This window comes from Apteryx rowi, unplaced genomic scaffold, assembly GCF_003343035.1.
Source record: "Apteryx rowi isolate R43461 unplaced genomic scaffold, aptRow1 scaffold_6, whole genome shotgun sequence".
Classification (NCBI taxonomy): domain Eukaryota; kingdom Metazoa; phylum Chordata; class Aves; order Apterygiformes; family Apterygidae; genus Apteryx; species Apteryx rowi.
In genome coordinates this window covers 5,146,964-5,170,199 of record NW_020450871.1, presented here as the reverse complement: position 1 = coordinate 5,170,199, position 23,236 = coordinate 5,146,964, and the positions used below count along the sequence as shown (strand labels likewise).

Below are 23,236 nucleotides of genomic sequence, written 5' to 3'. Positions count from 1 at the left end.
GCTAATGGAATATCATAATAATTAGGATTTCAAAGTAATTAGACTGTGTAAATGCCCACAAGAGGGAGCAAAATTTGCATGCTTCAGAATGTGCTTGACTGAAAGCATACAAGTAGTCCCATCGAAGGATTATATTGCTGATGTTATGCCAGTACTAAAATGTCAGTGTAGACAAAATCGTTGCTCTTTGTAATCACAGAAGCACAGAAAAGTAGGGTTGGGAAGAACCTCACGACATCACTTAGTCCATTCCTCTGCTGCAAGGCAGGACCAACGCTACTTATGTCATTCTTGGCAGACAGTAGTCCAAACTGTTCTTAAAGGCCTCAAGTGGTGGAGACTCCACAAGCTACCCAAGCAATCAGACAGCTTTTCCTCGTATCTGACTTGAGTCTTTCTTACTGCATTTTAAATCTGTTGTTCTTYACCCTACTCACCCTTGGCACAGAGAGTAGTTTATTCCATTCCTCTTCATATACCATTATTCATACACAATTATAAGCTATCATCATGTCCCTCTGCTCCTGACTTTTCTTCTGCAGGCCAACCAATCCCATTCTTTCTTCAGAAGTCATGTTATTTAGATCTGCGATCATTCCCATTGCTCTTTTCTGAACTTCCTCCAACTGTTTTTTCCTGAAGTGCAGTGCCCAAAATGGGACACTGTGCTCCAGCTGAAATCTTTCCAGCGCCAGCCAGAAAGGAAAGATCATTTCTCATGTCTTGCATGTTCCCTGTTTAGTCACCCCCAATAAAATGCTAGCCTTTTTCACAACAGCTTGACATTAGTGACTAACATTCAGACCAAGATCCACAATAAGCTCTGCATCCTTTTTCAAAGGACTATAAAAACTGTTGTTTCTTACAGTCATACAGGTGTTCTTCCTGCCTAAGTATAGTTCTCTGTGCTTGGCGCAACAACAATCCATCCTGTTTCTACTAGATCATGTCTCCGATTTGTCAACATAATTCTGAATTCTTGTCTTGTCTCCTCCCAATATTCTAGCAGTCCTCATCTTTGTGTCATCTAAAAATTCAACAATCACACTCTATGCCACCATTGAGACCATTACTGAAAATAATTAAGAAAACCAGACCCAAAACAAACACCACCTTAATATATCTTTCCATTACAATAATGGACCATCGATAGGTGCTATTTGGGTACAGCTATCCAATCAGTTTTGCATAGACTCCATGGTGGTTTCATTTAAACCATGTTTCCCTAGACTGTTTAGTAACTGTCATAAGGATTAATGTCAAAAACCTTACTRAAGACAGGCTATTTGGCCTCCATTGTGCCTTCCCCACCTACAGGACTTGCTATTGTGCTGAAGAAAGACATTTTCAAGTTTTTGAAAAATCATGTTGTCTGTTACTGAACTCATTGGTCTCTTTCAGGTGCTTAAACGTAATTTGTTTGTTCCAGAAGTTTTTCAAAGAGCAAAACGATTTATCTGCAATTCTCTTTTACCCCTTTATAGATATTATGCTTTTTCTTTCCCTCTCTTCCAGTACTTGACCTGTCTGATCTGAGTTCTCAGAAATAGCTACAGATAGTTCTGAGTTGCTTTAACCAATTCTTTAAGTACCCTAGAATGAAGTTCACCAGGACCAGTTGATCTGAAAATATCTAATGTGTCTAAATACATTCTAATCTGTTCTTTCCCTTTTTAAACTTGTGATTCTACTCTCTGTCATAAGTAAGCGTTGAGGAGGGCATCTAGCCTGACTCAAATAAATCAATGAGAGTAGTTCTGATCCCTGAGGAGCTTTCTAAACTAAAATTTAATACAATTTCCTGTCTTCAGGTCAAGCTACAAGATCCTTTAAATCATAAAACACCTCATACCTTCGTTCATTGTCATCAAGATGAGCAAAGAGCACATTCTTGGAGATGGCCTTTGCCAGAGCAGTCATAGTTTTATAGTCCTTTGGAATAACCTGTAGGGGAAAAGAAGGAAGGGTAATTACATGTCTGATTGTATTTCTTTGTAGATCTTGAAATCTCTAAAAAATTCCTTTATTCAAGATAATAGATGCAGTTTGATTTCAAACAGTGAGACAGATTTAGGATTTAATATAAAGCCACTAGGAAAGTAATAAATTACAGTTTTGATAATGTTAGGATAAGAACTGATGTTCCCAATATGACAACCAGAAAAGAAATATAAGATCCAGGGTGAATGGGGAGAAGGGTATCCATAAAACACCATTGACAGTACACGGGGAAATAATTAGCAGGTACTGGCAGCTGGGTAGTGTCCTTTCAAATCTCTCAAATTGAGGGAAACCTTTTTCATATTCTTCCCCTCCCCAAACAGTATCAGAAGCAACCTATTTTTAAAACCAAAGAATGAGTAAAATTTCTCTAGGTAAAAAGTAAAAATGTGTTAAATACACAAAGCTTTTCAGTAATGGTTGTGGTAGTATAAGGAACTGAGCTCCTGAGAGGCCCACCCGGGTCAAAATTTTGTGCATTAGCTTCATGGCAAAAAAGGAGTTGCATTTGAGAATGAGGAGGCATTTTTATTTGTTAATTGAGGAAAAGGTAAAACTCCTGTTATGTGTGAATTTGTCTGGTCAGAATATATGTAGGTATGTTTTGATATTGGGTGACTTTTTTTATTAGACTTTTGCAATGTTAGGTTTAACAGATCCTAAGCATTTTCATAAGATATTAGTAAAGACACTAATATTCCTGTGTATGATGTCAAGCATCTTGTTCTGCCAGTCAGAGACTCTGTGATTACGTAAAAAATTTCTAACTAGGTTATGATTTGTAAAGGATGTTCTTTGACATTAGTAATAAGGAATGTCAACACTGCCTCTTAACTTCTGTTTAAGTAACATGATTTTCTTTAACAGTTTTATTATGACTGGTCAAAATCAAACCTAGCAAAAGTATTAAGTGTTAAATAAACCCTGCTTCTATTTAAAGGTCAACATATGTTTCCCTTTTTTAATTACTGTACAAAAAAGGTCTGATAATGGACATTTTCTTGGGAAAGAAATAATATTTCTGCCTTATTTAAGTTACTACATATGCTGATGCATAGGTAGTTTTTTAAAGTTCTTTTGTAGAGAATAACCATTCTATTAAAAAAAAAAAAAAAAAGCCTGTAAAGGAAAGTCAAAGAAGGAAGATATAAATATATATACTATATTCCAAAATACAAACCAGGATTTAGTCTGTTTTCATTCTGCTTTAGCATCTTTGACCTACAGAACAAGAGGCAGCATAACTGAATGCTTTATTACTCTTGTTTTTACCTTTGAACTGTGCCAAGAAAATCCCAGGGGTCTCTGAATGAGTACACACCTTTAGTTTGAATTTTTGTTAGTGTTTTGGAGAAAGGGAGGTAGAAAGGAAGGAAAAGAAGAAAGGATTCTTTAACGTGGGCAAATCTCTTGGCCCATTCTTGTTCTCATGTTTGATCCTTTCCTCATCCTGGAAAGATATTACCCATCCAACCAGAGGAAGGATGTCTCAAATGAAGAAACTGATGTAGAACCAGGTCTCACAAATGATTTATTTTAAGGGAAAACAGTGCACTGTGAAGGCCTAAAAGCCCAAGAGTTAATCTGTAGCTTCACAGACACTGTTTATATTGACTGCTGCTATCATTAGTCTACTCAAAGTCTAGAGAAATTTGTATGTATAAACTGCATATTTGTATCAGAGTGAAATATGTAATCTAATTTAGTTAAAAGTTCAAATTCCTCAAAGTTAAATAAAACGAGCATTTAGCCAGTACCTTATTCTTAGGGTTTTCCCCTATCATACAAACCATGGGCTGAATTGCAGTCTTGAATTCTTGTTCTGTTAAAAATACCCTAGCTGTTCAGCTTATTCCTGATGAGCCAAATAGGTAAATAACGTAAATCATTAAGTCATTCAGCTCCTGCTTTTCTGGCTGATAATAGCATAGTATAGACCAGCCTTTCTCAGTCTCAATCAGTAGCAGGTAAAGCCAAAAGGCAGAGATCTAGGTGGGTCTGTTGGGACAGGAAATCAGAAGACATAGGGAGGGTTCCTTAGGCATCACAGTAACCAGGCATCCAGTCAAAATGAAAAGTCAGGGAGAATCACTTGATCATGTTTTAAATAACTCTTTTAAGTAACTGTCTGCTTGAAGAGAATGTGCAGTGATCGTCTTTACAACAAGATTCCTATGCTGTCAGTTGGTAACTACAGGCTGTCAGATGTATTGATAAATATTACTTTCTCTACTGTCAGGAATGAAGCAATCAAATAACCCTCCATCGAGATCTTTCTCTGTGCTCCTTCAAAATGGAAACATGTCTGATGTTTATTCAAATCGCAAAGTTAAATCTACTTTGATTTTCTCTCAAGTGACATAACTCATTGCACTGCCGTTAGCACTATTCATCTTATTGCTCAGCCCTTCAAGGGGTCTTTTGAGTTGGCTTATGACCCAGATGTGTTTCTATCCAACACCTGAATTCAAGCCAGCACTCCTTCCTCGCTGGCTATTATCTAAAAATTCATCAGCTTGCAATAGTCTAATACAACCCTTGCCTTGATTTTTACATATTTAAAATTAGCTTCATAATTTGTCCTCCCAGTGTCTCCCTTTATTTCTATATTCCAGAAATCTCTGTCACAAACACACATCTGCAACATCATGGGATTCATTTGCTGATGGCAGAAGATGAAGCACTGAGACAAAACCTCCCAGTGCTAGTTCTATATTCCTTACAGTATCTATAGCCTGACAGGGAACTATCCCTTAGATTATTATTATTTAAACCCAGTCAGTTCCTAGGAAATTAAAATCATAGCAGCTGTAGTCACTGAACACACAGAATACGATCTGTATTGCTTCTTCTGGCTTTAGACCAATTGCTGCCTATCAATCCTACTGCCAGGGCTTACTGACATCATTGCGGAAAGAAGGAAGAAAACAAAGTTCTTAATTTCAGGTTCCATTAGGAACATAAAAAAAATTACCCAAAGGTGGAAGAAGGAGTACTGCCACTGATTTTCAGAAGAATCAGATGAGCCCATATTAAACAGAGACAAATGTTATCCTCTCTTAGTAATATCCCTCTTAAAAACTAAGTATTTCAAAGCAGCTTTTAATATGCCATGCAAGGGTTTTTTAAACAGTACAGGGCATTAATAGTTTGACCACAGTGTTTTTAAAATTTACTGGATACTTGCAAGCATTTTTAACTGCTACAAGAATACTCTTCCCTAATTGATTTTTGGATGAAAGGCTTTCCTAATTCTTTGTTTCTTGAGACAGAAAACCCCAGAGTGGCCAATGAACTTGTACCCTAAGTAGATGACAAAAGCACATCTGATTGCAAAGGGAAAAAGCATTCTGCCAAAAAACAGTGATTGACAAAATGTATTTCCATAAAGAAAAAGCTTTTTGGTTCAGTTATTCCAGGCATGTACAAAAGCACATTAGTAGAATCTGTCAACCTTATGAAATGCATTGCTAGCTTAGCTCCTTAAAGAAATGCAAGATACACAATTGTGATGTCTGTTTGTCCTTCTTTTAATAACCTATGAAATCTTTGGCCAAATGCAAGCAATTCTGCAGAGTTATTAAGAAATATCAAGGATTTAAAGTAGCTAGACATTTTGTGAAAAAGGCGGTTAAAGAAGAGAAGCATAAATTAGGCTGTAGCATGTAGTCACCATTTATTAACAGCAGAGAATCCATACAGGAGTGTGCCGTGGAAAACCAGGATTCATGGGTTCTGCTGCTTATGGGATTTCCTGTTTTGGAGGGAGCTATGCCCTGGGAGCTCCTTCCGCAACCACGACCAAATTTAGAACATTATATTATGCATCTTCCCATGTCAATGATCATAAGTACAGTTCATTTAGCTGACACAGAGTGGCTTATTCATAAATGAAAATGGATGCTCAAACTTCTACTATCGTGAAGCAGGAGGTCAGCTCTATTTTACTTTGCAGATCAAGCTTTTTTAAAGAGTTCAGCCTCCAAAAGCAAGGCCAGCATTGCTACACAAGCACATCAGATGCACAGCTCTTCTGAAAATTTGTTGGCAAGTATTCCATGGGAGATGCTGGATGACGATTTCTTAAAGCCAAAGATTAATCATATTCAAATCGAATAAATGCATCTGACCCAATCAAAATATCCATTTGAAAGGACTCGTTAAACTAGATGCCAGACTTCCAAAGAGAAAAGTCTCCTTGAGCTGAAATGCAGTTTTAGGCAATCTAAATATTCCATATGGCTTACAAATGTATACTTTACACATTATTTTTAAGAGGCACTTATTTTCACGCCAATAACTGAGGAGCAGATCTAACAACTGCTGAAAGATGGAGGCTTTGCTAATGTCAGACCCTGGTCTGTGCTAGGGTTTCTATTTTTGGCAATGACATACACAGACAAGTCCCAAACTGAACTAGTCAATAAACAGTTACAAGCTCTGAGCAAATTTCTCCTCTCCCATCAGTTCCCTCATGCATCTCTTATATTCTAATATCTTATTTCAATAATGCTTGTTTTACTGCAGTATTCTAACTCCTGCTGCATTTATACCTAATTTGCGGTTGCCATTTCTTCAAAGACAATGGTCATATGAAATTGCCCAAATACAGTCAGACTTCCCATAACCAGTGGGTTAAGCAGCACCCGATCAACACAGTAACCATATGCCTGAATTGTCTAGGGAACATGAATGACCTAAGTTAGGGGAAAATTTGAGCTAGAAATGACTTTTGGAGAAAAAGTAGGAAATGCAGCAAGAGAAAAGGCTACTTTCCGAAACTGTGAGCTTCTGCCAAAACTCAGAAACTGCAGGGATCAGTGAACATCAACAGAATGACTGAGAAACAGCCGCCTGGTTAAAGGGGGAAATGGCTTAGCAACACACTTCAAAAAGGGAAAGAACAGAGAATGCTGAAGCAACACAGATGGGGAAAGCACTTAGACAAGGAAGCAGCAAAGGAACCTGAGCATGAGRGAAATGATCATGCTGTGGATATGCTGGCACAAGGGCACTATCCTATGGGCTGACCCACGACTCCAAGCATTCCAAATTACGAGCAAAATACAAGTGAGTCACGTGATTGCCTTGCACGTCTCAGAATCAGATAGACAGCAGCACATTACCTTTCTAACGTAAGAAACGGCATCTTCCTCTGTGTACACCTCTGCGCTGACTCCCCCTCTCCTGCGTCGGGCCTTCACCACTGGGTTGGGAGGAGGAGGGGAAATCTCATCATCATGAGAATCAGACTGGGAACTGGATTTCTGCCGAGCCAGTATTTGTTTGCATTCTTCCTGCAAGGCAAAAAGAGACAGTGAAGTATCCCTTACCCACATACCCAACTTCCTGCATACACTTAATACACTCCTTTTTTATGACCCTCAGTAATCCCTTCATTTCCACATTTGGGTGACTGTTTGTCAACTTACACATGCGTACAGATCAAAGAAAATTAAATATCTGATGTGAGCAGTAGGAAGGACTAACACCAAATACAATCTATGTACAGATACCATCACTCTGGTACTTGACCTGGCCATCTCTTTCTTACATGTAATGGAAACCAATGTATTACAAACTGCAGACATTTCATTGCAGCTACTCCTGGCTGAGAAGGGAAAAGAACAAGGCTCATTTTGCTTACTCTCCAACATCACAGCTGTTATTTTCTCAGTTGGCTTCTGAAAGCTTTGAGCATTGCAGAGCAAGAGGAACTGACTTTGTACATATCTTTGTCTTTTGTACAGAGCACATACCAGCAGTCGCATGTCAATACATCAGATATGTTTCTTCTTCTTGCTCAGCTTTGCAGGCTTACTATCACCAGAGAGAACAAAGATGCTCCCTACTCCAGAATTTCTGCCCTTTAGCACATTTACAATCAATGGGGAAACTTCCAAGCAAAAAAGATCCAAGGTAGGCTCCAGAGGACTATGAAAGATGATGTTTGGCTTAGTACCAGCTGGTCAATAGAGAGGTTACTCTCCAAATTCCACGCTCATGGAACAGAGAATACAATAAGAAGGGAAATCCCTGAAGAGATAAGAACAGGAAACAGTATAGAAAATCTTAGAGAAAGGATGTCAGAGTTACAGGACATTCTGTCAATTCATACACTGAATTATTTGACTTCTGAAGATTTGAAACATACAAGATTACTCATAATTACAATATTTTCATGAATAAAATCTGCAAGTTATATTTTAAAAAGCTATTATTTAGCAGTACTAGTGGTTTCATACGCATGTGGCTAATGCAAGCAGAAGTTTATGTCAGAGGCCCATATCCTATTCTCCAGCTTTCAGGGACTGTAGGGAAAGCACACAGGAGTAAAATTCCCATTGCACCACCCACGTCTAATGGCCAAAGTACACAAGGCCTGTCTTCTCATTCCCACTTTGCCATCCTGCTCACACCTCACCACTCTACCTTTGCTATCTCTTCAGTGCCCTCTTATGCTGTTCCTTCTAGCCTTCTTTGATCCTGCTTAAGGCAAGGGAGAAATGGAAGTGAGATGGACCATGCACCCAGTCCCCAGCTTGTCTGACACAGGAAACTGAAGTGGATGTGCAGAAAAGACAGGAACATTGTAGGGACACAAACTGATCTGGGCAGCAGAAGTCTAGTAATTCGTTTGCAGTCATCTATTACATTTTTGTATGCATACCCTCACTCTCAAATAGCCTCAAGGTTATGTATATGAATGTACATATAGTCAGCCATTATCTGACTATTGGCAAAGCAAGCCTAATATTTTTAAGAGAATTCAGATTAGCTGAGTTGCAGGTTACACGTGAGAAAATGCGGTAATGCTTGTACTCCTAAGGCCCCCAGGCACCCAATAAAATCAGCAGCCTTTTGACGGTGACACCAGAAGCTGGCTGCTGTCTTATACAACCAATTTACGGTAAGACTTAACAATTGGAGCTAACAAATAGAGCCAGTGAAGGAGGAAGGACGAGGGAGTATCAGTGCTAGACATGTGGCGAATTACCAACATAGCCAGTTGGTCTTATTGACACAGGAAATGAGTTATAGTTAACTCATCAGGTATGACACTAGAAGAGTGGTACAGAAAACTGGCACAAGTTCACAATTTTTAAGTTCGCAAGAAAAACAGATGATTAATAGATGTTTTGCCATTGATGTTTACAAATGTCTGACAAATCCAGTCAGGCCACTTGTGTTTTCTGGTCTTTTTCCAGTTGCTTTCTGCACCGTCACTGGCATTGTCCCTGTTATTAACCTAAGGAGCCTTTCACAACAATTTTTGACCTGTTATTGCTAGTTGATATAAGTAAAAAGATAGTATTTCCCAGGCTGCATAATTCAAAGTGACAACTTGCATATTCTTCTTTTGGTTAAAGGACTACTGAAATATTTAGGAGACAAACACAGAGATATAGTTTAGAGTGCTGACTGAAGATTCAGTTTTTCAAGATCTTGACCTGTGTCATAAAGTGCCAAATTCTTTCTGTTATCAATATTGTTTTTAATTGGGAATTACTACAATACAACTCCTGGGCCACAACACAGTTGGACTAGCTGCTATACAACAGAAAACAAAGCTGACTTCAGATGTATTAAATCCTTGCTGAAACCTCTTCATTTCCAATTCAAATTTCAATTAATAGCACTGGATATGTAAAAAGTGCCTCAGCTGGATTTTCCTATTGTGTAAAAACTGCAAGTCCTGCTTAAGCACTGATCAACTTCTTCCCCACATGCAACTCCTATCTGACTGCCTCTAGCTTCCTTAATTACAATTATGCACTTGCAGAAATACAAACATTTAAAATAAAAGGATCTGTTTTCATTATATTTAGTACCTGCTTATCAAAATCAAATCTGTGAGTGAAGAAATTCAAATAATATTACTGGACATTTCAGCTCATGCATCTCTTTGACAGTATAACAACATTCTCTGCTTATTCTAAGTTAACACAATCACATGCACTTTCTTCATATGCTTAACTAGGTAACGAAGACCTTTCTGGACAGTAAACAGTTGAAAGTAAAAGATAACTACTAAAAGAAGCAGTCAGGTAACTATTTAAAGGTATTTTGCACTCATACAGTTCTTTTTATACATAGTATATTTACTCATAGAGAAAAGCAATAGCTTGTCCCATTTGAATATCAAGCATACACTTTATTTTTTCAGTACRCATTGTATAAAAGGCACTTCCAAAGAATTAATAATCTCCTCTGCCCCAGCACAGATTTATACAAGAAAGAAAGCTCAGTGAGATAAAATTAAAAACACAAAGCATGCTCTTAAACCCAAATAACTTTTAAAGCCGAAAATATATTAAACGATTATAAAAGTGAGTTACCATATGATTCATTTTAAAAGGAAGTCTCTTCGCTACAAACTCCTTTTATATAAACAGCAGATAGTTGACTGGCTGGCTTTTCCATATGCTGCTATTTGTAGTCTAGGTAGGATTTCCATTAGTGAACTAAAGAGTGCCTTTTGAAAATAAAAGCACACACTATGTCCTGAGCTATGCTTTCAAAAAGTCATCTTCCATATATCCTGGGCAAATACAGCAAACATTTTAAAGGAGGAATGGACTCTCTTAAGAATAGTTCTTCAAACACTGATCTTCAGACATGGCTTGATGTGAATGCTTGTGCAGAACTCACTTTCAAGTAAACACCTCACCATCTTTTGTTGTCATGACAACAAGCTTTCTCACTCTCTCTTCAGATGGCACAGATAATTCACAATGGCACAGAAATCATATTTCCTAATCATGCCCACCTTAAAACGAGGCACTCCTCAGAAAATACACACACTTTGAAGAGACAACTGCAAAACAGTGTGATTGTTTTGGGCCAAATCCCAGTGAGCATCTTGCTCTTTCTTTCCCACCAGTACCTGCAGTGGCTTTAGTGGAGTTGCTCCTGACTTGTGCAGTAAGGACAGACTTGGCTCTCAAACATGTACGGTCTGATTCAGTCATCCATACTTAACACCTAGTGCCATTTTGGATGACCTAGGGTCTTGATTGGCTTTCAGCTGCCATTTCAGAAGGGCATGGGTCTCACACTGTCCTGTGTCATATCCACCACCACCAGGGGACATCTCACGTAATTTAAACTCTTAAATGGCACTAGGGACTATGTGTGGGCAACTGAGTCGAGCCTCCAAAGTCATTGCCATGGTCCAATATTATGATATATTAACATACCCCAAACCTACAAACCAACATTGCTATATATATATATATATATATATATATAAAATACCTTATTTCATACATAAATAATCTAACCCTACTTCTATTAAAATCACGTTGCAACAGATCAAAAAGCTAGTTAAAGTCAAAGCTGTAAACAAGTCTTCCCTGTAGTCTCTGTGGGAGACTGACTGTGAAACTGGAATGCCACAGCTGGCTCCAATGGGTATGGTAATCAAGCCATAAACCAGAAAGGAAAAAAGATGTACCATCTTTGCCTCAAAATTAAAAAAAAAAAAAAAAAAAAAAGCAATAAATACTTCTGTAGTAACCAATTTATCCTTTGAATGTTCACTTCTGGCTAAGACATTTGTGCTACAAGAGGCTGGTGTACAAAACACAGGAATTTAGCATGCTATCCTCAGTGTGGGGGGTCATCTCCTTTCCTGATTAACATTTTCATGTGTTTTTAATGAGTTCAGACACTGCAACTGAAGTGGCCACAATGCAGAGCAAGTTTTTAGCTTTACAGTTCCTTACACACTACTGCTCAAGAGCACGCTTCCTGACCCAGAAGGTTTCTTCCGTATTAGCTGGAGCATTTCCAAACAGAAATCCATTTTCAGTAGTTCCTCTCCCAGTCTCTCCTTTCAGGCTCTGTCATTGTCCAGAAACTCATAATGCTGAGGTTTAAGGAACACCTGACAGGGCTCCAAAGCACTGTATAGCTTTACAACATTTCAAGACGACTTTTAAGAGCAAGTCAGCCATTAGGTATCACTGCTCACTATCTGTGCTCCCTACAATTTATTCACTGTGTTCAAAAAAGTCACAACACAAAGCGCACACTAAATGAAATATTTTCTCTTTTTTCAAGCACACTCAAAGTTTGCTGACTGACAGGCCAGAAATCTACTTTCTATTTATTCACAGAAGATGTACAGCACAGTTCATATTCAAGTAATGAATCTCTCTTTGCACTGGAATTGACCCAGAGGAGATATTTTCAATATAGGAAGGCTTGTAACACCATCCCAACACTATGAGACTAGAGAGACAACACTAAAGACTGATGCTATGAATTATAACAACTAATAAAGGCCAAAGGGAAACCACTCCACTTTGCTGGAAGCACAGAACTGACCGACTCCATCACTGAAAGTGAGAGAAATCTGGGAGGTCTTAATGTCTTTTCCAGTCTTTTCTTTGTCACAGTAGACAACTCTACTATCTTTTTGATCACTCAGGCTTGTAATCTTGGGCTTTTTACACAATCCTAACTATTGTTCCACTGCCTTCTGGATGTTAAATGTTATCTTTTCTTCTACAGCATCCCTAAGAAATATATTTAACATCCTCGCCCTCCTCCTAATGTATTTATCCACTTCATAGTTACCTACTGCTTCAATTACTAGTAGTGTCCTCTGTGGCCTCTCTGCAAGTCAGCTCATCCACAGTTTCAAATGTAGGCAAAAGTCTCTTGCCAAAAATCCGCCTGTTCTTCTGCAGCTCTGACTATCGCTCACTGCCTTGAATCCCTTTACTGGCCTCTTTTTACCTCTTGCAAGATGTTAACGCTTCCTGTCTCTGCCTTCAGTGTTTTGCAGTATCTCAGCCCAGCACCACCTCTTCCCTACCTTCTTACATATGCCTCAGTATAAAGTGAGGTTATGTTACAAAACACAGACCATATTTTTGATGCTTAAAAGCTTATATAATTAAAGAAAACTGTAGTCAACATTTCTGATTTTTAAAATACAAGCCAAATAACAATGCATGTATTCCTACCTTGTGTAAGGAGAAACACGCCCACAGAAAAGCTCTATTTCTACTAGATAAATATAATTTAAACTAAAATGCAAAAATATTATGCTGCCTTTCTCAGCAACAATCAGAACACCTAACTTGCTTCACAGTTTTTAATCACTGCATATATATAATGCCAAAGCTGCCTATATATTTTTTATCCCAGCCTTGTAACACAGCGGTACCTTAATCCAGGGGAAACTTCACCTAGCTCAGTGAGGCTTATTACATGTAAGAGGCAGAAACGGACCATTAGAGCATAGGAAGAGAGTTAACATTTAAGCTTATCAGCAAACAGGGAATCATAAATGCTAGTATGTCATTTTGCTCCTCAAAATACTTCTATTGCGGAGGCTTCCTTAACGTTTAGAAACATACTGTTATCCTTCAATCAAAAGTGCTATTGAAGGCAAGGATGTGTTCCCTACATCATTTTAGAGTGAAAATTTGTCTTTAAAACATCTCCACCTTTTCCACTCCTCAAAAAAATTCTATTCCACTTATTCTCTCATCTAAGAGAGAGAGTATAAATTCTTCTTCTCTTTTGTTCTCTTTCATCCTCCTCCCCTCCACACACATTTCATTGTTATAGGGAAGACAGCTGTTTTTGAAACCCAAAATAACTTTGTCTGTGTGTTATGAGTGCTTTGACTGATATAGTGATATTAAGGCTAGATAGTAACTTGAACTGCAGGCTCACACAAGAATCTGTGTTTCAGCTTAACCTTTGGGTGGGATGCTCAGAACTCATTAAATATTTTTTTCATCATAATTTTCCAATGCATCAAAACTAAGCTAGCCACAGAGATATTTTGATTTCAAGTCTCCCATAGCTCACTTCCTCAGATCCCTGGTGTCTTCCTTAGGGGTGATTTGGAGCTGGCAGGCTCAGTTCCCTGGGAGTTACAGATCCTCAACAGCTTGAGCTTACAAAACTATCAGGGTACAGCTCCAACACAGGCTGCCAAGCAGGCAGTCATGGAGTCACAGACCTCAGCAGAGCTCAGAGAAAAGCAATAACTCCACTGTCTATAGCATTTCAAAATCTAAGGTTCTCTTCTTAATGGGAACGAAGCCAATTCTGAAATAATCTTAAATCTGCTGTGAAAAYTGCAGTTCTCGACCCAGTCTTACTGGTGTCCATTTGGATATTTTCAACCCCCATTCTATGTGCCAAATTAAAATGGATTTATTCAACATTAAGAAGTTATTTAAAAATAAGGAGCCATCTTTTTCTACATTTAGCATAATATTAATGAAAAATTATTTGAAAGTAGCTGACTGCATCTATTTAACTAAAAAACATGAGAAAAAACAAAATTCATCCTCATATTGGAAAATCAATCAATAGAATCAAGGCCTGAGGGCCCCCAAATCGGTTTAAGAGCTRGGCACCTGACAGTCCTGGTAACCTGTCTGGGAGGCTATAAAGCCTCCCAAAAGGCTATAAAAGGCTGCAGCCAGCTAGAGGCAGATACATACACACGGTTGAAGGGATATACCTTTTCCTGACTGTAAAGACCCATTACCGTGAAGAGAAAAGGGGTAGGTTGTTCTGCTGAAGGCAAGGACCTTACTTTGATGTTGTAGCTAAATCAGGCCCTATACAGAGAGGATGAAGAGTTTGAAAAAGGACTTGCAGTGGGATAGCTATCTACAAAGTCAGCAGCGAGAGCGCTGGTAGCCAGGCTACCAGCAACTGTCCATGACACAGAGCCAGCCCAGTACGTGAGCTGGCAATCTCCGCAGGCAGTCGTAACACTACTTTGCGCCAGGACACTTAAACCAGGAAGCCACATCTGTCCTATAATAAGGCACCACTGATGTGATATGAACAGTGGTATTATTATTTTTAGATAACTGGGGATCTTTCTTATGATAACACCTACCCATGGTAGTAAAACCAGTCATATCTAGCCCATGCTTCAGCTTATTCTGGAACTAAAAAGGAAACAGGTGTTTTCAATTACAGTCAATAATCTAGATAATGATAAGGCACTGAATATTTGCAGGGCTACTAGGGTTTTTTGGTGGGTAAATGGGAGTAGTTGCATCTTCAAAAATATCAACTATAAGCACTGCTAACAGAATAGATTATCCCTGTACTGATGTTCTTCCCAAACATAATATCATTCATAAAATATTATAATTTCTTCCCAAGTTATTCTGTATTCTCCTGAGTCTCAGCTATCACTTTTTTCTTTTTTCTTTTTTTTTTTTTTTTAAGAAAAAACTTCTAGGGGCAAAAAATAGTTATCACAATATAAATCAAAATATTGACATCCTGAGTCTTCAACAAGATAAGATGAACTAACAGCACAGAGATGTGAACTTGTGCTATAAATCTTAATGATGGTGAGTTGCATCCGAACAGCTGCAAGCTGACCGTAAGCAAAGATCATCTGAATTCAAAATAATAATGTGAGCATGTGGCTCTCCACAGAAAAGGGAATAAGACTTTTTAAGTCATTACATATTCTTTAATTGATGCTTAAGCCTTTAACATGCCAGATAGGTTTGTCCTGATAAACATTATCATACACAGTTCTACTCAGAAATGAGTTTTTGCTTCAACAGACAGATTTTGTGAATCTGCAAACAGTAGATATTGTCAATACTTTTTCCAAATAAAGATTTAAACTCTCAGCTGTACAACATAACTCTTGCACTGGGTCAGGTCAAAGGTCCACCTAGCCTTATATCCTATCTGCATTAGCAGCCATTTCAGGAAAGACCATAAGGAACCTGTCAAGCGGAGTCATCCTTCCAACTTCTAATAATAAATAGTTTACAACATCCCTTTCGGAAACTCCCTATCCTTACCACTCAGTTTAATAGCTAACAATGAATGTTCACTTCAAAATGTCTAACTTATTTTAGAATATGCACATAATTTTGGTCTCAACACTGTCACATGACAGTGAGCTCTGCAAATCTAGTGCACCTGAAAGTACTTTCTTCATGCTTTGGGGGGGTTTTATTTTTTAAAAACTGATGTCCAACAATTTCAATAGGTTGTAGCCAGTCACTCTGTTTGAGACAGAGGGAACAATTATTCCCTGATTTTACAGATCTCTATCACACATTCCATTAATGCCCCTTTTTTTTTTTTTAACCTTCAGAGTCCACATTGATCTAGTCTCTCCTTTTACAGAAGCTCTGTCATCCTTTTCTGTACCTGTTTTAACTGTATTGTCTTTGAAATAAGGTGACCAATCTATACAAATTACACAAGAAAGTAGAGTAATACAGCTTTACACAGGGACATACAAATATTTTCCGTATCAATATGCTACTCCTCAAATTACAACCACTTTTTCATTAGGAAATCAAAGAGGTTCTAATAGAAATAGATTTTCACTTCAAGTATGATGGTTATTACTGGTAGGGTCCCAAACAAAAGGAGTGTTAAAACAACAGTATGCCACTTCTGAAAAAGATAAATGCAAGCACTATTCATGAATTGATTTGGCCATAACAGACTGTTCCTCTCAAGAGATGCATGGTTTTAAACAAAATTTCCCAAAGCTGATTACGGTCTAGTGAATTTTCTCATCAGACGGTGACTGATCCAGCACCATTTTTAACCTTACACCAATTTGACAAGGCACTTCATTCATATGTTTAAAGCTAAGTATGGACCTGTTTCTTTAAAGCCACTTATATACTTAAAGATTAACATGTGATTAAGTATCCTGATGAATGCAAAACATGATAGCTTGAAATAAGAAAAAAAGACTACATCTAGACAGACTCAGGGAAGAAAATGACTGAGTTCCCTTCAAATTCAATCACTGTGTCCCATTTTTGTCAGTTTTAGACTCTAAGAAGTGGAAAACTATTTGCACTTGGGGATATACGAAGAAAAGAGGGAGTTCAATGATTCTCTAATGTGTCTGCACAAGTTCTTAAGAGCACAGTTTCAATTATAACTGATTTTATTTCTTAGGAAAAGCTTTTTTTCTCTTTCCTCTTTTAAACTCTTTATCCTCCCTCTTTCACCTAAATCTCCTGTGCTTAGGAAAGTCTTAAAAATTCAGCTAGTTTTTCCTTTATCTGTTCCAAGTCTAAAACTGCCAACTACCACAGCAATGCCTGAGGCTGACCACAGCAATCAGAGGCATGACTTCTTCACACAGAATGACCTGAGCTGATTTATTCTAGCTCTCTTAGGTACCGGTATCAGTGAAGTGGCAGTAGCACAGCCTGCCTAAGCCTATCCAGAACGGCAGGCACACAGCAAGTGGAGCTGGTGCTCCCACCATTTCACTGCTATCAGCATCTCGGGTAGCTCAGGTATGTTCACACATGCTTTAGCAATATTTCTGACCACAGAGCAGACACCACCCAGCTGCCTTTCAAGCTTTAAAAGATACAGAAATATTTTTCATGTTAATCTTTATCATACTGCTTTGTTAATGCATTTTTTAGATAGCTTTTCCTCTGTAGGTTTTTTCTTCCAAACCGTAACTCTCCCCAGCTTATTTTAACAGAATGAGTTATACTTACTCCAGAATGCATGCACGTAACAGTCATCTATACTTCCACTAAGAATGAATTTCATTCTTCTGGCCTGGCTCTGGCAGAAGTTACTGATTGAAAAGTGTCTTTTTCGGATAAAATGTAATTACAGTGAGAGACCACTTTTGCAGAAAAGCCTGATGCTCAAATAGCTTTGGTTCTGAAACACTTTATTTTAAATAAACTACATTTAACTAGTTGTGAATGAATTTTCAGTGTATTACTGACTTCCTTTTCAGTCCTTGTTTACAGCAAAGCTGTTATAAACACGCCTTTATTTTTCTGCAAATCAGGTCTACGTGCAATACTGTCTAATATCATTAGGTGGAGCTACCCAGATAATCTCATTTTGCTCTATTTAGTTACAAACAGTGAAGTCCACGGTTTTCCAAAACTTACTTTCTGGATGGCACCTTAAGACATGCAGCATCAGTCTGAGTCCATAAAACCACTGCCAGTCCACAGCATTCCATGACAGTAGGTTCAACAGCGCAAGAAAGCGCATCTGTTCTTACACGAGCCCAGGACAACAGAAGGGAGCAGGGGAGTGCTAAGATCGGGGGTACAGCAAAGACTACCTGCCTCAGCTATCAGCCAGGCTCCAAAGCCACTGAGCTGAAATACTGTACGTGTAAAGTAACTTAAGCAAAAGATTAGGCAATGCCTAAAGATACAATACAGGTTTCTGCTCCTTTCTCCTCTTYTGTGTTTTCTTCATTAGTTCTACTCTTTATTAATAGATCATTTTTCTGTTGAACAGAAGTATAGCTTAGCTTGGCAAGACAACTCCACCTTTGATCATATAATCATGGCACTAAATAGCCTGACACTAATGAAAGTTTTTCAGTCTCAGTATAGCTGAAAATATAAGCCTTTGCCTGTAATTTCTTAGTAATAACTTTTTTACATAAGGTAAGAACTGGAGATAAAAGATAGGCTCCCTGATTTTTCTGCTATGCTTTCTTTTGTCCTCAAGTTAACAGGACTTAATCATAGCTGTTAAAATAATTCCAAAGTTTCTTAGCTAACATCTACTTCCCCCCCTCCAAAAAAGCCAATTAATACCTTTAAGGGAAAGATTTTCCTCATCCCACCCACCAAGTTCTGTATAGTCATGGGGAAATGTAAAACAAATTATTCAAAAGAATAATCTAAACTGTTTTCAGCTCTGTTCTGTGCCGACGGAATGTTAAAGATTTTTACAAAGTAACTGTTAACATGATCAGAGTGGATGGCATTTTGAAGTTTGTAGGTCACTGCATATAAAAACTGATTTGCTAACTGCAATTTCAGAATATAGAAATACATGCTGATTCCCAACAAGTACTTTCATCTTAAGACAAGCAGGTCCTGGCAGTATTAATTGAACAGGAAAACATCTATTAAGGATCTTCCAACAATTATTTTCAAAGTTATGTTTCTTAAATACTATATTTGATACAAGTGAACGACAAACTTAAAAAGGTATCAGACATTTCTTTCCAACCTTGACTTTTCCCTGCGTAGTAACTAAACAACGACTGCAGAATCAAACATCAAACTTCAGTCTTTAGTGCTTTGTTCTTAAGTATTTATTCATGTTCTCACATTACAGCCTCTCAGATTGTGTCTAGAGCATGAAATAAAAAAGAGCCCAGCCACAGGCCTGAATATTAGCCCAAAACAGTCCACATCTCTTAACTATTAGCTTATTCCCTGGCTCTGTTTTGGACTGCTCTAACTAGCTCCCTCCAAAACGAACCTCTTCTTAGATGTGTTAGCCTCAGAATTATAACCGAGGCCAGGCAGTATCTTGGGGTCAGGGGTTAGTCCCTGGCTCTTTTTCATTTAGCGGTACAGATGTAGGCTGAAAGCAATGAACTTAACTCTGATGTCATCAGAAGAAGTAATGTTAGTAGTATTTATGATCTCGTCTGACCTTGCATATCATAATAAATTTTGCTTTTCAGAGTTTATTTTATATTTTATGAGCTGCAGAAAGAATTAGCAAAATGTGAGATGCAGAAAGAATTAGCAAAATGAAATATACTATTTGTTTTTATTCTCCTCTGAGGTAGCTCCATTAAATTGATATTGTGGATTGAGCTCTACACATTTTCCATAAGCTCCTTTTTTAATTATTTGAAAAATACCACTCAGTTCCCCTCTAAACTGCCCACATGACATTTTGATAGGTACATTGTTATTCTACTGCTCTCTTCAACAAAACTCTATTGTCTATTTTAATGAGTTTGGAAAATAACCCAAAATATCACACTTCGGCGGAAAAAAACATGACTTTGTTCAGAAAATTGTGCTTAAACCCAAACATTTTCATTCCTCTCCCTACACAGGAACAAAATGAATAGACATGCAGCATGCTAACTAGGAGCATGTCATATCAGGGTACTCCTCATTCCCATAAAAAAAAACCTCTAACGGGCAATTATTAAATTCACAATTCAATCAAGACAAATTTAAGATTCTTCAGAGTACTATCTTTGATAAGAGTCTTCTAAAAGCAGGATAAAACATATTGAAATAATTTCTCTACCTTTATAAGCCAATCAAAATGCAGGAACCCCCAAATTTGAATAATTAAACCTTGATTCTGCAAGTAGCTTATGAAAACTCCCTGATTTCACATTTTCCTCACTGAAAAAGGGATTTGCTTGCCAGTGCTGCACAGCAGAACTGGGGGAACCTGATGATGCTAGAGATATAATTGACCTTGTTCATCTCTGATAGTACTCACTGAAAAACCATGGTTCTTAGATTAAGTGTGTGCAGGAAGAAGAATGATGTTGCCAAAAACCCTTTGGTTTTAGAGCTCAGTGAGAAGGGACGGCTACTCTTCCTGGACACTGAATTCTTTCAACAGTATTAAGCAGCTGACCAAGTCAAAATATTATCCTATAGCAGAAAATCTTCCACAGTGTAATCAACTCAAGAAAGTCCTCAGAGGCGGTTGGGCAAGAAAGAAATAGAAAAAAGAAATAAGAAATAAACTGCACAGAAAAAGAATTAAATTGCTGGAAACCTCCAAAAATATCCTAAAGCCTGTAGATTCACAAGGCTTAGCTCTCTGGCTGTTCCACAGGAGTCAGTGGCAAGACTGCTCCCTTCCATACTAAGCGTGATATTCAYTGAATTTGTTGTCTTGGGACTGGCCATTTGTAAACATCTCCTTTTGTTTTGAGACACACGATATGCATCAGCTTGCATGTTTGCACCCTGATCAATATTCTAACATAGAATACTGATATTTGCTGTTCCTCGACAGATAATAGGAGACTGTATGAAAGAATATCATTTCTCAAGGGCAGGAACTGCCTCCCTCTCTCAAATCTGCATAGTTTATTTAGAACAACAGAGCCGAACTCCCCCAATACAATGATGCAAATAACCCCACTATGGAGAATAATCTAAAATAATACAGCATTTTTTAACATATTTTGAAAAATGGTGCTTATCCCTTTAGCCAGGAAGTCTGGAATTCCATACATTAAGATGGGTAACAATTCATAACATGATAAGGGGAATTCAACAAATTTTATTCTCTTGGAACTGGCCTTGGCTTTCAGAAGCTTAGCAGAACTGAGAGGATTCCCCCCCCCCATAAAGAGCATTACAATTAAAAAGGTACTGTACTTCCTACCCCTCCTTGGTGTTCCAGGCATTCTTATTTTCTGATATTCCACCAAAATATAATGTTTGTATTTTTACAGCTACACAAATTTGGCCTGTGCTAGCCTATATAAAAATATATCTGAAAAGCACACAACCAGAGATGTTATACAATGCTTGTATCACCTGTAATATATCATCTGTATGTACTGCTTACTAATTATTATTGTTCTTGCTCTATTCTTATAAAATTCTGTCTTTAAAAGAAAAATACTCAAACTACATGAAACTCAGATCTTAAGCCTACAAACTTCAGATGCTTCCTTCATAATCCTCCTCTTAAGTATACGAATAAAATCTCTGATAGACTGAGGACATGTATAACTAACAACTTGCAGCCCCATGCTCACATTTACACATCTGGAGAAATCCTGTCCCCAGAGAAAAGTTGTGCCCATGCAGCATGCTCTTCCTGCTCATTTTAAAAAAAGACACCAGTACGCTTTGGTGAGGACTTGGCTGAGTGTTTTAAAACATGTTTTCTCCTCTATACTGCTTTTGAAGACAGTCACGACATATGAAGTCTCTCTAAACCTCTCCCCTCTTGTTGGAGGAGCCTGGGATATGCAATACAGACAGGCAAGACTAATAAAACTAAGCGGCAAACTGTTCCAACGGTTTTCAGAACCTGCTGGTTTCCTGATTTTATTCAATTTTAGGGACAAGGGAAAACCACATCACCTGACATTGAAATGAAAAGGGAACAGCATCATTTGCTCCTGTAGGCAGGTTCTTCCTATAGATGAGAGTTCAAGACACTATGTATCATAACGCAATACATGCTTTTAACTTTTTTGGTCATTTTTAACAAATGCAGTCTGATGACAAATTATAATCCTTGCATTATGCACAAGAATTCTATACAATACCCAATATTCAAGTACACATCAGCAAATAAAGGTTGGGGGTTTTTTTCTGACAGCCTCTTTTTTTTAAAAGGTAGCTTGCTAATTTAAAATTTTAAAGGAAAAATGTACCAAAATATTTGAAACTTTTTAAACCATCTTTTCAATCTAAAAGCTGAAAATTATAAGTCACCTGAAAATTACTGACCTTTTCTAATTTTTCGAAGTGTTCTCTGAGGAATTTCATGGGTCGGTCTGGCTTTGCTATGCAAAGGTTTACAATGCACTCTTTTAAAATCTGTTGGATGTTGTGCTTCTGAACATAAAGTTCACATCCTTTCAGGCTCTCGTCTTCTTCCACATTGCAGGAAGAAGCAGCAGCCATCTTCAGGCTTGTAAACAGAAAACAAACCTAGGTAAGAAAATGGTGCAAGAAAGAGAAAAGAGACAATTCTCAAATCCGTTGCCAGAGAACTCTGAAAGAAACAAGGTGTTTTAATATTGTCTGTTGGCTCTCTGAGAGCTATCAGTTCAGAACATTTTAATATTCTGGGACTTGTACATGGAAATACAGAACTGTGTCATCTTTATAAGATCAGCACATGAAGAAGTACAAACAGAGCATTTTAATCACTGGACATTTGTCAACCTTTGGAAACAATGGTGCAATTAATCATACAAAGCCATGAGCTTCCAAGACAGTTATTAAATTACACTTTAAAGCCTTGCATTTCTATCCAGCTGAAGACTAGCTCCCTTTCACCAGAAACCTAGTTTTCCATAATATCAGAAAGATTTTTGATGCGGGCAAGTTTTAACACTTGCCTTTCAAAAATGAACAACCCTTCCTCATCTCTGCCGGGGCAGGGAAGGAGAGGGCAGATCTGCGCCCAAGGTAAGTTCGCTAATTGAGAAAAACCCTCTTTAATTCCCCCGGGGAGCTGGTGCTCGCTCATTACGGAGCGGAAAGGCATGTTTATGACGGCGACGGTTCCTGCCGAATAGCTTCTACATTCGCTTAAGGCCACTTATTTTCAACGTCTCCCAGCCTCCCCCCCCCCCTTTAGGGCAGCTCGGTATCTGCTCTCCGCATTCAGGGGGGTTTCGGGGCAACGGGGACCGCAGGGGAGCCGAGGCGGCGCGCAGAAGCGCCGAGCGGGGCTCTCAGAGGAGCCGTGCAGAGCCGGCGGCAGCGCCGCAGCATCCCCC

General features: G+C 38.2%; 1 protein-coding gene across 2 annotated transcripts in view; it reads right to left on the bottom strand.

Moving 5' to 3' along the window:
- PRKAR1B (protein kinase cAMP-dependent type I regulatory subunit beta) overlaps positions 1 to 23,236 on the bottom strand; it is a 108,394-nt gene that overhangs the window by 81,610 nt on the left and 3,548 nt on the right. For both annotated transcript variants that reach the window (XM_026083104.1, XM_026083105.1), the window contains exons 2-4: positions 22,236 to 22,439; positions 7,128 to 7,298; positions 1,853 to 1,944 (exon numbers count right to left, since the gene is read on the bottom strand). In XM_026083104.1, the coding sequence (XP_025938889.1) occupies positions 1,853 to 1,944; positions 7,128 to 7,298; positions 22,236 to 22,439 (467 nt within the window). The remainder of the gene's footprint in view (positions 1 to 1,852; positions 1,945 to 7,127; positions 7,299 to 22,235; positions 22,440 to 23,236) is intronic.